Source organism: Dermochelys coriacea, chromosome 2 (genome assembly GCF_009764565.3).
Source record: "Dermochelys coriacea isolate rDerCor1 chromosome 2, rDerCor1.pri.v4, whole genome shotgun sequence".
NCBI classification, from domain to species: Eukaryota; Metazoa; Chordata; order Testudines; family Dermochelyidae; genus Dermochelys; species Dermochelys coriacea.
In genome coordinates, this window is record NC_050069.1 from 217,546,926 (window position 1) to 217,560,975 (window position 14,050).

The window sequence follows — 14,050 nt, forward strand, 5'->3', positions numbered from 1 at the left end:
ATGTTTTTCTTTTTTAAGGAATTTATAACAAGATTTTTATTTCTTTATTTTGTTAAAGCCCTCACTGATCAGAGAAATGTTGTGGAGCCTTGCTAACAACCATTGTGCTTAAACACAATTGATAGAATTGTTTCAGTCATAAGGCCCTAATGCCCATCTACCTAGCAGTAATCACTGTGTCAGAAGGACTTGTTGTAACACCATAATGCCCTGCCCAAGTTATAACACAGTTTATCTTGCATATGAGCTAAAACTTTGTTTTATCTGTGTTTTGGAATATATTGACAGGCCCCTGTAAAGATCAGAGCTGTAACAGTGCTCTGGAACACAGTTAAAACATAGTTTGACTTTGATCCCATCTACATAAGTGAGACTAAATTCTGTTTATAATACAATTAAGGCATTATTATATATTATAATACACTCTTCTGACATGGCAAATATTGCTAAAATCGTGAGTGGGCAACAGGTTGCTGATAGTCCATAGGCTGTAGAGAACCCCATTAACTGATCAACTGAGGTTGTAAGTTCTTCTTTTTAATATTCCTTCTGTTTAGCCTACTTGCAGTCTCTTAGAAAAGTGCAAAGAACATCCTTTTTAAAAAACATGCTGTTTCCTTTTTCATAAAATGATCTTTACACACATTACCCATAGTGGGTCCTGCCAAGAGGGCTGCAAAAAGGAAACTGATAATTGGCTGATTTGATCACAGTGTTATTAACTTTCCTTAAAGATGAAATAATATGCTGATAAGCATTCACTTCTTGACTGCTAGTCAAAGCATGTTTTGTATAACTTTGTTGTGTCGCTGGATGAGCTGATATGATGGGTCAATTCTCTGTGGGTGTAAATTGACACAGTTCTAATTTACACCAGCAGAGGATTAATTACTAGCTAATTAAATTGTCCCCCTAAAAAGGAAGTGAGTGTTTGCCATTCTTTTAAATATCAATGGGAACACAAAATAAACAAGAATATTGCAGGAGAAAAAAAAATCAGCTTTCCACAAATAGTTATAGTACTGTGTTTTGTAATTTTTTTTACATGAAATGACACATCCAAATACAGCTAGGTTGAATTAATATAGATTTAAACAAACACTTTAAGCTAACAAACTCCCAGAATTAACCCTCCTCACCATCCCAACCCTTGAAAAGCAGAATTAGATTCTTATATTTTAATATGGTGCAGTATTCCCTGATTTTTACATTATCACTTACCCAGCCATGCAACTTTGTTCAAAAATATTGACTAAAGAAGTTGAGACTGTTTTCAATAATTTGGCTTTACTGAGCTTCAAATTCACCATTAAACATATAGAAAAAAATATAAAAAGCCATTTTTAAAATTCCATTTTCAAACTCATTTAAAAGTACAATTAAAAATACAATTAGAATTCCTTATTTAAAAATCCACATTGGCACGGAGTCCATTTGATTTACCAGTGTACACATTGGCATTAAAATGAACGCTACGGGATAAATGTTCAAAGCATTGCTACGGGTTTGAAGCTGAATGGTCCCTGCTAACTTTACAGGGAGCTGTGTGGTTAAACCACAAACACACACACACTGTTTGAAAGTGTTTTTTCTAAATTCACAAGAATAAAAAAAATCTGCATTCTTCACACCAGAATGACTATGTGATTCTTTGCAATTTTTAAGAGAGACCCCAGGCCAGATTCTACAGTGCTTACTCAGAGCTCCATCTTTCCAGGATACTCAGTGCTGCTGAAAGAAAAGTGGTTCCCCAGAGCATTGGCACAGCACATTCAAAGTCTGCTCAGCACCTGTGTGAAGAGTTTCAGTCTTCTGCACTTGAGGAAAAACACGCAATCTGTTTGGCCATATGAGCAAATCTCTACACTTGCACAGAACTGAGCACTGATGAGTAGGGGAAAAAACGAGACTGGTGCAGCCTGTGGTAACTTGTGGCTGGGATATGCAGTGTGTGCTTACAGTCCGGTGAATGAAATGATGTGTGTTCATCCAGTTTTAAAGGTGTCAGTGACTCCTGTTGCCTTTCAGGAGCAATAGCTCACTTAAGTGTGTTTGAGAGCAGCAGTTAGAGCAGGGGTTTCAAACTCAATTTACCTTATGGCCAGCGCCAGTCCTCAGATCCTTCCAGCGGGCCAATAATGTCACTGCAGATGGTGTTCACGCCACCTCCCAGCCCATTTCCCACCCTCTTCCCTCGCTCCCTTGGCTTCATGCCACCCCAGCTGACTCTGCCCGGCGACTAATGATGCTGCCTCCATGGCTGACTCTGCCCAGCCACTAGTGATGGTATCTCTGTCCCTCTCCCCCAGCCAATGGGAACTGCGGGGGGCGGTGCCTGCAGTGGACAGAGCCGGCAGCATGGCTGCATGGGTCTCTCTTCTGCGGCTCTGCCGGGAACAGCAGGGATAGGGAATCGCTTGCAAGGAGCCAGGCTGCCTGAGGTGAATGACACCTTGCTGAGTGCAACCCCTGGGAGGGTCCCAGCAGGATGGAGCAATGTTGGGGGGAGGGACATGTGAATCTCTCCTGCCCGCTCCCCTCCAGCCTCCCCCTTCAGCCAGCAGCCACGAGGGCCGGATGAAATAACTTTTTTAAAAGTTTCCGCGGGCCACAGTGGGGAGGTTCTCGGGCCGCAGATGGCCCATGAGCCGGGACTTTGAGACCCCCCCAAGTTAGAGGAATCTGAGAACAGGGATAACATGCAACCATGTCTGAGGGCTCTATAGAAACAGTGTCTGTCACAGCCAACTGTGCTGGGCCTCGTGATGATATATATTCACATCACGTTCATTCAAGCCTATAGTGTCTTCTCTATTCAGATTATATCCATTTCCTGGACCACGTGTAACAAAGTACCATTTTCACATTGGCTCCCTCAGAATCCTCATCCGCACCCTGCAGGACAGAGCTCCCACTCCTAATTCAGACTGCAATGGAAGTTTCGTACTAGTAAGGACTGCAGAATTTTGACACTTTAGGCAAATTAGGGCCCAATCCTGCTGCTGGGATTCTTTCCCCTCAACTTCAATGGGTCCTGGGTGGGCTAAATTGTGCTCTCACTTATGCTGGGGTAAAAAGCAGAATTTGGCCCACTGATGAATGTTAGCTTGTAAATTGTAATGTGCTACTGATCTACAGTTTTTGTTTGAAAAAAGGCATTTTAGAATCAAACCAATGGTACCATTCTACATAGATGTGTAAAAAACCCAACCTGCTACCAAGAAGTTATGTTACTACTTTATCATCTCATTTAACCTTTCCGAAGCTTAGACATGCTAGTTTACTCAGAGGAATATACGAACGCTGGGGAATGGGTGACAACAGCTGCATCAATATTGTTTTACAAGCTAATGCTTAAGAATGCTAGAGAATAGTTGTGCTCTGATTGCTATTCTATTTGTAGCGGCGGCCTTCACCGACAGATCAGTTTTTCCATTTGTTGGAATCCCAGCCCAGGAACCAGCCTGTGAATGTAGGGGGTTCATATCCTTGCTTCACAATAACAAGTGGAGTCCCCTTATCTCTTCCAGAAGGATCTGTCTCAATGTAGCATTTGGCTAAAGAGATAACAGTAAAACATGGAAAATATTAGTCCATTCACCAGGAGAAAAATAATTAAAATCCTCAGCAAAATAAACGAGGATATTATTACACTGATTCAGCTTAATTACATCAAATGATCAAATAGTTATTGCTCTCTCTCAGCTGCCAGTCAAATTTTCAGAATTGTCATCTCAGATGTCAGTTTAAAACAACAAGATACAGGCACAGTGGTCTTTGCCCTGGTCATTTGGGTCCTACCATATAATAGCTCTTTAGCTCTGGAACGGGTGAAAGCCTCAGGTACTGCTGCTGGAATGTAGATGCTTCACTCATGGTTTTTCCAAGGAAGAGCCTTATGGCTGAATCCAGTGGTTTATCTTGGTATCACTAAGTGATGCTAGTAAATGTCTGAAAACAAGCTAGATAACTATGTCTGAGATGAGGGTGTGCCCGCATTTTCAATATAAATCTTGGTATGATAGCTCAGATGCGTTAATTCACATCACTGCTGGCACATGTTTTACAAAAGAGGGACATTTAAAAAAAAATTGGATTTCAGACTGCTCAAGTAGTTTAGGCACACAACAGATTTACACCCATGTAAATTCTGGGAGCAGAATTTAGCCCATATGATAGAATTAGAGAAGGGCAACAATGAGCAGACTTGGAAACTTTATTTATTTCTCTGGCTATAAATAGTTTAGGGTCAAATTCTATAGTCACTCCACATACAAAACTTCCAGGGCAGGTTCTGTACATGGAGCAGCTACAGACACGGGTCCATTATACTTTTTAATGATATTTTGTGCCTATTAACACCATGTTGATGAATTTCAATCTTTATGGAAAGTTACATTTAAGAAGAATAGAGTTGAGTTTTTGGTGACTTGCATTGTTTAAAATGGCACATAAAGAGGGAATAACCTAATCATGGAATCTTCAGAGGTAATTGCTACTCAAGCTCACTAACTCTTTTAAACACCATGCTGAGTATAATTAGTGCTGACCATTTCACATCTCCTCTTTCATGCATTTCTTTAATCACCACTGAATCCATTTCGTTCAGCATTTTGTCAAACACATTTCTTACCAGATTTCACAGATTCATTTCGCTCAGTTTCATTAGCATCTTTACCAATCCAGACAAACACCTGTAAATAGAAGATTTAAAAGTTTAGTTGTCATATTGTTATGGGGATTGGCTCAGATTCTGATCTTATTTACACCATTGAAATCTAGAGTAATTGCATTGACTCCATTAGGAGAAAAAGCAGGCATCAATGCAGTGACTCCAGAGGTACATTAGTGTAAATGAGATCAGAATCTTGCCCATCATAAATAAAGACACACGTTTTCTACAGACACGGTTCTATGCTTCAAAATACCTCCACATCCTGGACTTTTGCAAGTCCAATGCTAAATCCAAGAATTCCAGGGACATTTGTTAGACCCTCTCTTTTCATAGCTTTGTCCTAGTGGTTGGCACTGCACATTTTTTCAGGTTAAGCTAAAAATGTTGGGCCTGATTTTCCTCTGCCTTGCACCTTGTGCAGTCATGCAGAATTGGTGAAAATCAATCAAAGAGAATTCTGGGTAGCACTGTACACTTACTTTGCACAGATGGAAGGGACAAGGGGAATCAGGCTTATTATTTATAACCCATGCTGAAATCTGCTCCCCCCCCCAGCTTGTATAGATCACAAACCAGGGCAGTGTGTTCTGCATGTGTTACTAGTAATAAGTGAGCTGTTGCTCACGAAAGCTTATGCTCAAATAAATTTGTTAGTCTCTAAGGTGCCACAAGTCCTCCTTTTCTTTTTGCGGATACAGACTAACACAGCTGCTACTCTGAAACCAGACTTTTTCAGTGTGTGATAAAAAAAATATGAGAAACATCTTTAGTGTTTATGTTTGTTGGGCCAAATCCAGCCCCGGTTCTGCAATGCAGGCAGAACCCTCACTCCCTATATACTGTGAAAAAGCCATAACAACACTTTGTAGAGCAGTGTGGATGGGGGTTAGGGTGGAGGGACATGATGGATCTAAAAGCCAAACCCATTTGTTTTGGATGGATGCTGCCCTTCGGCTGTAGTAATAGCTGCTGAGCAACTGTGCTGGTCTCCCACAAGCTGGGGGAAAGGAGCAAGCTTCTGTTTTTTCCAATCCCCTGAAGTTCCCCTGAAGAAGACCAGTTTGCAAAGGTGCTCAGCAGAAGCCTACGATTTGGCCCATTCTCTACTCATGTGCTTTTTCTGCCACATACTGCTATGTTCTTCTGGAGGCTTCTGAAGGTTTGGAAAGGTTTTTGTACACAAATTGTGAAGACATTAAACAGAATTGTCCAAAACATTGTTGGGCTGACTTGCAGTGCACTGTGGTCACTTATAATCAAGCAGCTTCCATTAGCATTAATGGGAAATGCAACTATAATCTTGCACAATGGTTTGAAAATGTAGTGGATATTTGCATGTCAAATACATACTTGCATGTCAAATAGCTCTATTTTCTTCCTCAGTTATAATTTCAAGAAAGCGAAATTCCTTCTAGCCTCACAACATGGTACTTTTTGTATGTAATTATCTTCACCCCTCTCTTCTTTATGATAATTTTCTTACTGTCTTCTTGCTGGTTGTCCATCCATAAATTGTTGCTAGCAGTAAATCCTTTTTGTCACCACATAAAGCATTGTTAAGTACATAGCTTACCTGCTCCCAAGTATCTAATAACATGACATCATCTTCAGCTAAATCATCCTGAGTGAATTCTCCTGGGACCTCCTCAATCTAAAAATCAATAATAAAATTGGTATTGTAGGCCCATTCAAGATTTTCCATCATGCTTGAGTTTGGACAAAGATGAGACTTTTAAAAGGGATGACTCTAAAAACAGTCATACATTTGCTTTTTTTCTTTTCTTCTGCAGAAGCAGGTTCAAAACAGATTTTGATCTATGAGTGAAATGTCGTAGACTGGTGGGAGCAAATCAGACATCTGGCCACATCATAAACCCATCTTTCAATTTGGCACAATTGGGAGTCTGTGCTCAGGAGAGGCACAGATTTCAAATAGTAGCAGCGAGTGGTGTAAATTGGGACTGAGATGCACTGGCGGACAGGGGCAGGGAAATCCGCTTAGTGCCTACCTGCACTAAATGCCTGGACAGAGCCAAACTTTCAGCTCGTATGTTCATGGGCATTAACATTTACCACAACACCGATTAAGTGAAGGAAGGTGATAGTTTTGATGTGCAGTCCATGGGCTTAGTCCTGAAATGGCAAAACTCCCACTGACTTAAAAAAATGGGATCTTTGGCTTGACTAAGGAATTCAGGGTTGGGCCTCAAGAGAATCAGAGGCTAACATCTTCAGAGGTGTTAAAGGCAAGTAGGAAAACAGTTCCATTCTGGTTTGTATCAAGCAGGATAGATAGTAGTTCAGCTAGTGGTCAGGCTGCCTTTGTTTGATGTGATTGAAAGGCTTGTCTGTGCTTGGCCCTGGGGCAATGCTGAGGTGAGGAGGGGACAAAAGGTATAAAGAACCTTCTCTCCCTCCCCTCTTTTGTGAGCATGTGCAGGAGCTGGGAATGATCAGCTCCTTATGCTGTCCTGAGTACAAAGACATGGGAAGGTGAGCACTGCAGTGAGGCCAGGTCCTCTGGAATTTAATAGAAGGTGATAACTTTGGATATAGGTTTTTTTTAAAAAAAAAAAAATCTTGTAGACCTTTATAGCAAATTCTATTCCACTGTGGATTTCCATGGGAGGGTTTGAAAAGGCTGCAGGAAAGACATACTTCTCCATTACATTTTATAAGATCTTAGTCCTTTTCTAAGAACCTTACTGGTTCCATCTCTTTTAAATTGGATGGGAGCTTTCCGCAAGGGGCATGAGTAGGGAGAAGCTCCACTCCCTCCATGCTAGTCAGCAGCATTCGCCCAAGAGAGTGCCTCCTTTCCAAGTGTGGGGCAGTGCCTGCGCTCTCAGAGCTCCCTGAGTCAATGCACCTCAGTCACATAAACCGGCTCTGGAAATGCATGCTGGGGAAGTGTGCCTCCTCACCTCCCTCAATACTCAGCACCTTAAAGGCACAATTACAGAAAAACATCCGGCTGCTTCCAGCACTATGGGTTAATGAGGGTTCAAGGAACCTTCCCTTTCCCCACCACTACTAGCACACACTTGAAGGACCTAGGGATGATATAGACCTAACATTTTCTTGAACAACTGGCTGTGGGCTCAGCTGGCATATCTGGCAATTCTCCAGGGCTCCATGAAAACATGGCTAGGAGGGTTTGGTCAAGGCCTTACCTATCAGTGCACTTTCTAGTTGCAGGTAGCAGACACTAGTAGGAGTACAAGCTACTTCCTTCAAAAGCAGGGCTCTCCCCAGAACTTCCTAAGGCATTCATGTCTGCATCTGCCCTATGTCTTCAGAGCACTGCTCATCCCCTCTAGCTTTCCAGCTGCCACCACCATCACCTCTACAGAGAGCAGTAGTGTAGACCATGATTTTGAATTCTTAAAAAAATCTACTAATGTGCTAGTCTAGTTTTGACACATTCATCTTTTCCATCAAACTTTTTTTTCCTCCCACCACATTGATCTGCATATAACAAAATGAGAATGAAAAAGTCTTGAACTTTTATTTCCCTCCAGCAGTCACAGGTTTGTAACCCTACAGGACTGGCCCAGACACTTTACACCATTTTTATCTTGTGCTGCTTAATAAGCATTGGAATAGTAGACTAACAATTCACAAAGGTACCATGCTGTGTCAATGGAGGCCTCAGGAGGTGTTTCATTTAGTGTCTATTGCTGCCCAATATGTCAAAGTACAGAATTAACAGAGGGGAAAGTATCCATCATATACTTACAATAAACCTGCCAGTCTTATTGGAACAGCCATAGAGACGAGGAGGGTGGTCTTCAGACTCAGTTAGCAGCTGTGCTGAAGTCTGGTATTTTTTCTTACCTCCAAGGGCTCTCCAGAATTCCTCTGGAATATACATGATATAATCTATTTGGCATTGAGTTTTATGTTTTCTTCTTTAACTGGATGGATATTGTTTCAAAAATCCCCAAACAATATTCCCTTTGCCCGGCCCATAATGTGTATGTTTTTCTTTAATAGTTCTATTCTTCCCAATGTTTATAAAAGCCAATGCAGATATTAATGTGATTACACGTAATCACACCTTGCTCTCTCTCTCTAATTGTTTTAGTCACTCAGTATGTGGAAAGGGCTAAATTCTTTTGCATCCACTGCAACTCAATTGACTTCTATAGATAGCACCACTTGTAAATCAGCTCAGATCCTGGACAAATATCCTTATTGCAAAATACAGCCAGATTTTCAAAGAAAGAGGAGTGTAACTGGTTTGTCCACAAAAGTGTGTATTTGAAAAAAAACCACTTGTATGCACATTTGGGACCCAATCCTGTCTGGTATTATGCACCCTCCATCCCACTGAGCAGCCAGATTGCGCAGAACTAACCTGGTTCCTGGCCTTCTACAATCCTAGCAGTTTGACATTTCAGAATGCTGGCTACATATTGAGCTCCTTTTTCCTCTTCTCTGCTTGCTCCTTTTCCAACCCAGATGTAGCCGGAGTTTGTTGGCAGTTTCAAAACAAAAACATCATTGGAGTTCAATGAAGTTGCGTCAACATCAACCTAGAGTAAGAATGAGATTGTTTTGTTCTTCTGATTTTTTAATTACCCACACATTCACCTTTCTGCACACTGATGTATAGCTGTAATACTGGTGTAAATCCAAATTGCACTTTCTGCTGTGGTGTTTCTCTAGATTTATACTGCACTAGCTTGGGGCACATCTACACTGGAGCTGCAGGTGTAACTTCCATCCCAGGCAGACATAAGAACACTAGTTTTTATCCAGCTAATGCACTAAAAATAGCAGTGTAGCCACGGTGGCAACTGCTAGCCACCCAAGTATGATCCTATCCAAGACCCTAAGTTTGTACTTGGACAGCTAGCCTGACCTGCTGCAGCTGCACTGCTATTTTTAGTGCACTTGTTTGATCAAAACTAGCACGCATATACTACTCAAACTGAAAATTACACCTCCAACCCCTGCGTAGACGTACCTGTAATATTTCACTTGAAACTGATAATTGGCTTGAGAGAAGAATTTTAACTAGCTACCTAGGCTTAGGAAGACAAGGTGGATTTGGTAATATCTTTTATTGGACCAACTTCTACTGGTGAGAGAGATGAGTTTTCCAGCTTACATAGAGCTCTTCTTCAGGTCTGTGTCCTGGTTAGCAAGAAACTTTCCATACGCTCAGCTTATTCTTTAATTATCCACTATTGGATTTCTTGCAACTTCCTCTGAAGAATCTAGTACTGGCCACTGTCAGAGACGTCATACTGGATTAGACCTGGAATGGCATCTGATCCAATCCAGAATGCGAGCTCCTATGTTCCTACTCATACTATAACCATCAAACAGAAGTGATTTTAACTCATGCTTGCCACTCTGGTGCTCATTCCAACTGTACTATGTTACATGGGGAATATTTTACTGAACAGGTAATTTTTACCTCCACAATCCTGGTGATGGAAGCCAGGTTCCTGCGAATTTGAAAGAGACGCGTGGGGGGAGGGGGTTTCTGACCTCCTTTCTTGGATGTTCCATCCTTGTAGACAATGAGTGGTTTGTCTTTGAACAAACTCAGCAAATGTGCAGGTTCTTTTCCTTGGGAGACCCGGATCTGTACAAATAAAGGAAAAGAAATTAAAGGATTTTACTTTAGTTTTGGCATGACGGAAGATCAAGGTCATGATAGCTAACAGGATAAGTAGGTTAGGAAGAATTACTAATGGCAAGCTGTCTCAGCTGAGCTAAGCACCCATTATTTCAGAGGCACTGTAGTTGCAGCATTCATAAACTGTTTTGTCACTCATACTAACACATACACACAGACTAATATTTCTTACAGAACATTGAGATTGGGACTTGTACATTTAGTTTCTAGGGGATTAAAACTCTGTTGGTTGCCATTTACTTTAATAAGAAAACTGTTCCTTTTTGAAAAAACATTGCCTCTTTACAGAGGTTTTATGTAGGCATTTAATTCTCCTGGAAGACTCTAGTTCTGAAGGTTAGGGGATTTGTACTTAAATGAAGTAGCAAAAACAGGTTTTTCATCATAACCATTATTTCTAGGTCTGTATGTCTGCATGAGGATGAAAAAGGGAGCATAAATTCACCAGGTGATGGATAACTAGGTTGACAATATAAACTTCTAGTGTATATGGGAAAAGATGGTATTTAAAACTGAACTGGCAAATGCCTCTAATTTTCAGGGCATCTTAATATAAAAATAACATATATTTATTTATTATTGTACAGCAGAATTCTCTATTTCTTCACTCTGGAGGAAACAAAAAGATGACAACTAAAGGCTACATTCTGCCCAGAGACTTTTTTCTGTTTTCCTTCCCTCTTGCAGTATACAAGAGCAGCATACCTTAAGCATGATTTGAAGTATACCACATATATATCAAGTACTGTATGCCTCAGAGGAATGAATGATGGAGGATAAATGAGAAGAAAGGTGAAAAGTAAAGGGATGGAATAGGGAATTGGCTAAAGTCTTTCTTTAAAAAGGAGCACTACAGAAGAGAAGAGGGAGATGAGGGGAGAGAAAACAGCAAAGACCACCACTTGATACAGCTGGCATGGGAAAGAAAACTCATTACTTCAGATGCCAGAAACACCTACTTCTACGTGGTGTCCTGAATGTGCAGAGCAACCAGTTTAGCCAGCAGAGGGAGCTTATATGCCCATGAGCAAGGCTGACACATTTCCTCAGAGACTGCATCATACATAGAAACAGAGCTTGCTAACCTCTGTTTTTTTGGCCTGAGCCTTCTGCTTTGAACCCTGGTACATCAGCCTACCAGCTGGGTCCTCTGCCTGTTGGGCCAGATGTCAGATTCCTTCCCTTCCCCATGAAAATGGCTTCCCCTCATCCAAGAAAAGGAATAGAGGGCAGAGAAGGGAGAGTTCAACTGAGAGGGAAAGAGCCTCAATACCAGCCCAGCACAACCCTGATCACTGCCTCCAGCAGCAGCAAAGAAGCAAACTGCTCAGCACTGCCTGCTGGAGGAAAGGCAGATGAGGAAGAGCTGGCTGCCGCTGAGCAGCCTGGCACTTGGACTCTGGGAGGAGCAGAGCCTGTGAGGTGTTGGTGAGGAGCTTGTGTGAGATGGGTGCATGCTGATGCACTGTGTGGCTGAGAACTGTCTGCTGGATAAGGTGCGTGGCTGCAAGCCAGCGCAAAGGAGCAAGGGGATGCCTTATTACCTTGTGTGGGCTACCCACAGCACCCGAGCTTGAGCAGGGGAGGAGCAGAGCCACTGCCAGTGGGGAGAGGACAGGCAAGGATGGGGAATGGGAAGAGCCTTGGCATATCAGTGAGCGCATCAGAGCAGGTGCAGAGCGGGGAGTAATCTGTGCCAACAAAAGAACACGGGGAAGCAAGAAGCAGGTTGTGACAGTATTCCTACCCTCCACCTGGGGCAGTGCACCCCTTACTCTGTCTGGATTGTAGGACTGCAGTCCAACCTAAGGTTGCCAGGCCAGGCATCTGGGTTTCAATTGGAATGCCCAGTCAAAAAGGGACCCTGGTACCTCCGGTTGGCACTGCCAACTGGGCCGTTAAAAGTCCGGTTGGCAGCGTAGCAGAGGCCCAGGGCTAAGGCAGGCTCCCTGCCTGCTCTGGTTCCACATGGCTCCTGGAAGCAGCCGCCAGGTCCTTGTGGCGCCATGTGGATGGGTGGCCAGGGAGGCTCCGCATGCTGCCCCCGCCCCAAGCGCTGGCTCCCTAGTCCAACCCAAAGCAATCATTTTAACAAACTGGAGAAACATTTTGATCACCCCAGAGATAAAGGGGTGAGGCCTTTTGAGGCCAGTCTCAGCCTGGCCTTCCATTTGCTCCCACAGTGTTGCAGGTGGCAGCAATGGTGGGCAGTATGCCATTTCGATGTCTCACTGCCGGACAGGCAGGTGTAATCAGAGAGTGAGACAACTGAATGAAATCAATTGCACCTGCTATTTGTGCAAAATGATGGCAATTATATGCAGGTGCCGAAAGAGAGGCCACACTTTAAAAATCTGCTCCGAAGACAATGAAGTGAGCTGTAGCTCACGAAAGCTTATGCTCAAATAAATTTGTTAGTCTCTAAGATGCCACAAGTACTCCTTTTCTTTTTGCAAATACAGACTAACATGGCTGCTACTCTGAAACCTGTTACGAAATATGTGGCTGTAACTAAAGTTTCAGTCTCTCTCTTTAGTGTAATTTGGATTGTAGTGCCATCTCGTGTCTAAAAAGATGGTTACACGGAAAATGCTACAAATTATGCTAAATATCATATTACATAATAAGATTTAGCATATATATGCTGAAAGTAATTAGCTTTTAAATATTACAGTCATTGCAATTAGATGGAACTCTTTTAGCTTAATGAAAGAAAGTTCAGTTAACTATAAAATAATTAATTATTTAACATTTATTTAGGAAGGTTTCAACTAAGTAATTACATCTAGAGATTTTAACCTTCACTTAGTATGATGTCAGTAATCAATTGCTATTGATTTAACATTTAAAACTATCCCCTGCAATCTAAATTAGTTATAAACTTGAGAAAAATGACAGACCTTCACACTTATACTTAAGGGATGGAAGTCAAACATTTTCCTGTTCTCATCCCCTGCCTAGTAACCCCCCTTCTCTCCCTAGCCCTCCTCCTTCTCCTCCTCCATCCCCTCTTTCAAAGGAGAGCCCTCCCACCTCCTGAGCTGCATGTCACCCTTATGGAAGTGAAGGCTTGTCCCAGCGGGCAGCAGGTCTAACGCTCCTACCTGCCACACCTTCCCTGTTAGCCACTTCTTCAGCACAGAACTGTTTTTGGGCTCTGTGGCAGGAAGTTGGCCCCCCAGCTACCTCTGCTGTCTCTGAGGTAGGGAATGGGACCAGTGGGTGATGGAAGGCAGGACGGAATGAAAGAAGGCCAGAGGAGCAGGAGGTATTTTTAGCAGGGGAACAGTGGGTCACATCAGAACTGGCCTTGCCCCAGCCACACCTCTTAGCAACCTTTGTCCTCTTCTGCACACCACATTTCTTCAGGTAAGGAGTTGTATCTGATATCTCATCCTGCATTTCTGCAGAAGGGAGCACTACCATAGGGCCAGATTGTGACTGGCCTTTGTGCATGTGCACAAGGGAGGAAAGGCATGAGTTACCTCCTGTGCAAGTGACAAGAGCAAATCAGACCCTGAAGGAGAATGCTTCATGGTGCTCTGCCTGTGGTGGTAAGTCTTTATCCCATCAATGCAAAACAGTACCTCAATGGCACAATTTGGCCCCTAGCATGTCATCAGGTCTGACAAAGAGCAGCTCCATAGGGTTAGCCATTCTCAGCAACTTCAAAAATGACATGAAGGTGGCTGGGGGAAACACTCATATGCCCTTAGTAAACA

General features: G+C 42.5%; 1 protein-coding gene across 1 annotated transcript in view; it reads right to left on the minus strand.

Moving 5' to 3' along the window:
• Positions 1-1,266: 1,266 nt before the first annotated feature.
• SCIN (scinderin) overlaps positions 1,267-14,050 on the minus strand; it is a 98,934-nt gene continuing 86,150 nt past the window's right edge. Inside the window, exons 11-16 of the mRNA XM_038391724.2 lie at positions 10,104-10,274; positions 9,036-9,213; positions 8,415-8,536; positions 6,249-6,326; positions 4,634-4,694; positions 1,267-3,557 (exon numbers count right to left, since the gene is read on the minus strand). Coding sequence (XP_038247652.1) covers positions 3,424-3,557; positions 4,634-4,694; positions 6,249-6,326; positions 8,415-8,536; positions 9,036-9,213; positions 10,104-10,274 — 744 coding nt within the window. The 3' untranslated portion in view covers positions 1,267-3,423. The remainder of the gene's footprint in view (positions 3,558-4,633; positions 4,695-6,248; positions 6,327-8,414; positions 8,537-9,035; positions 9,214-10,103; positions 10,275-14,050) is intronic.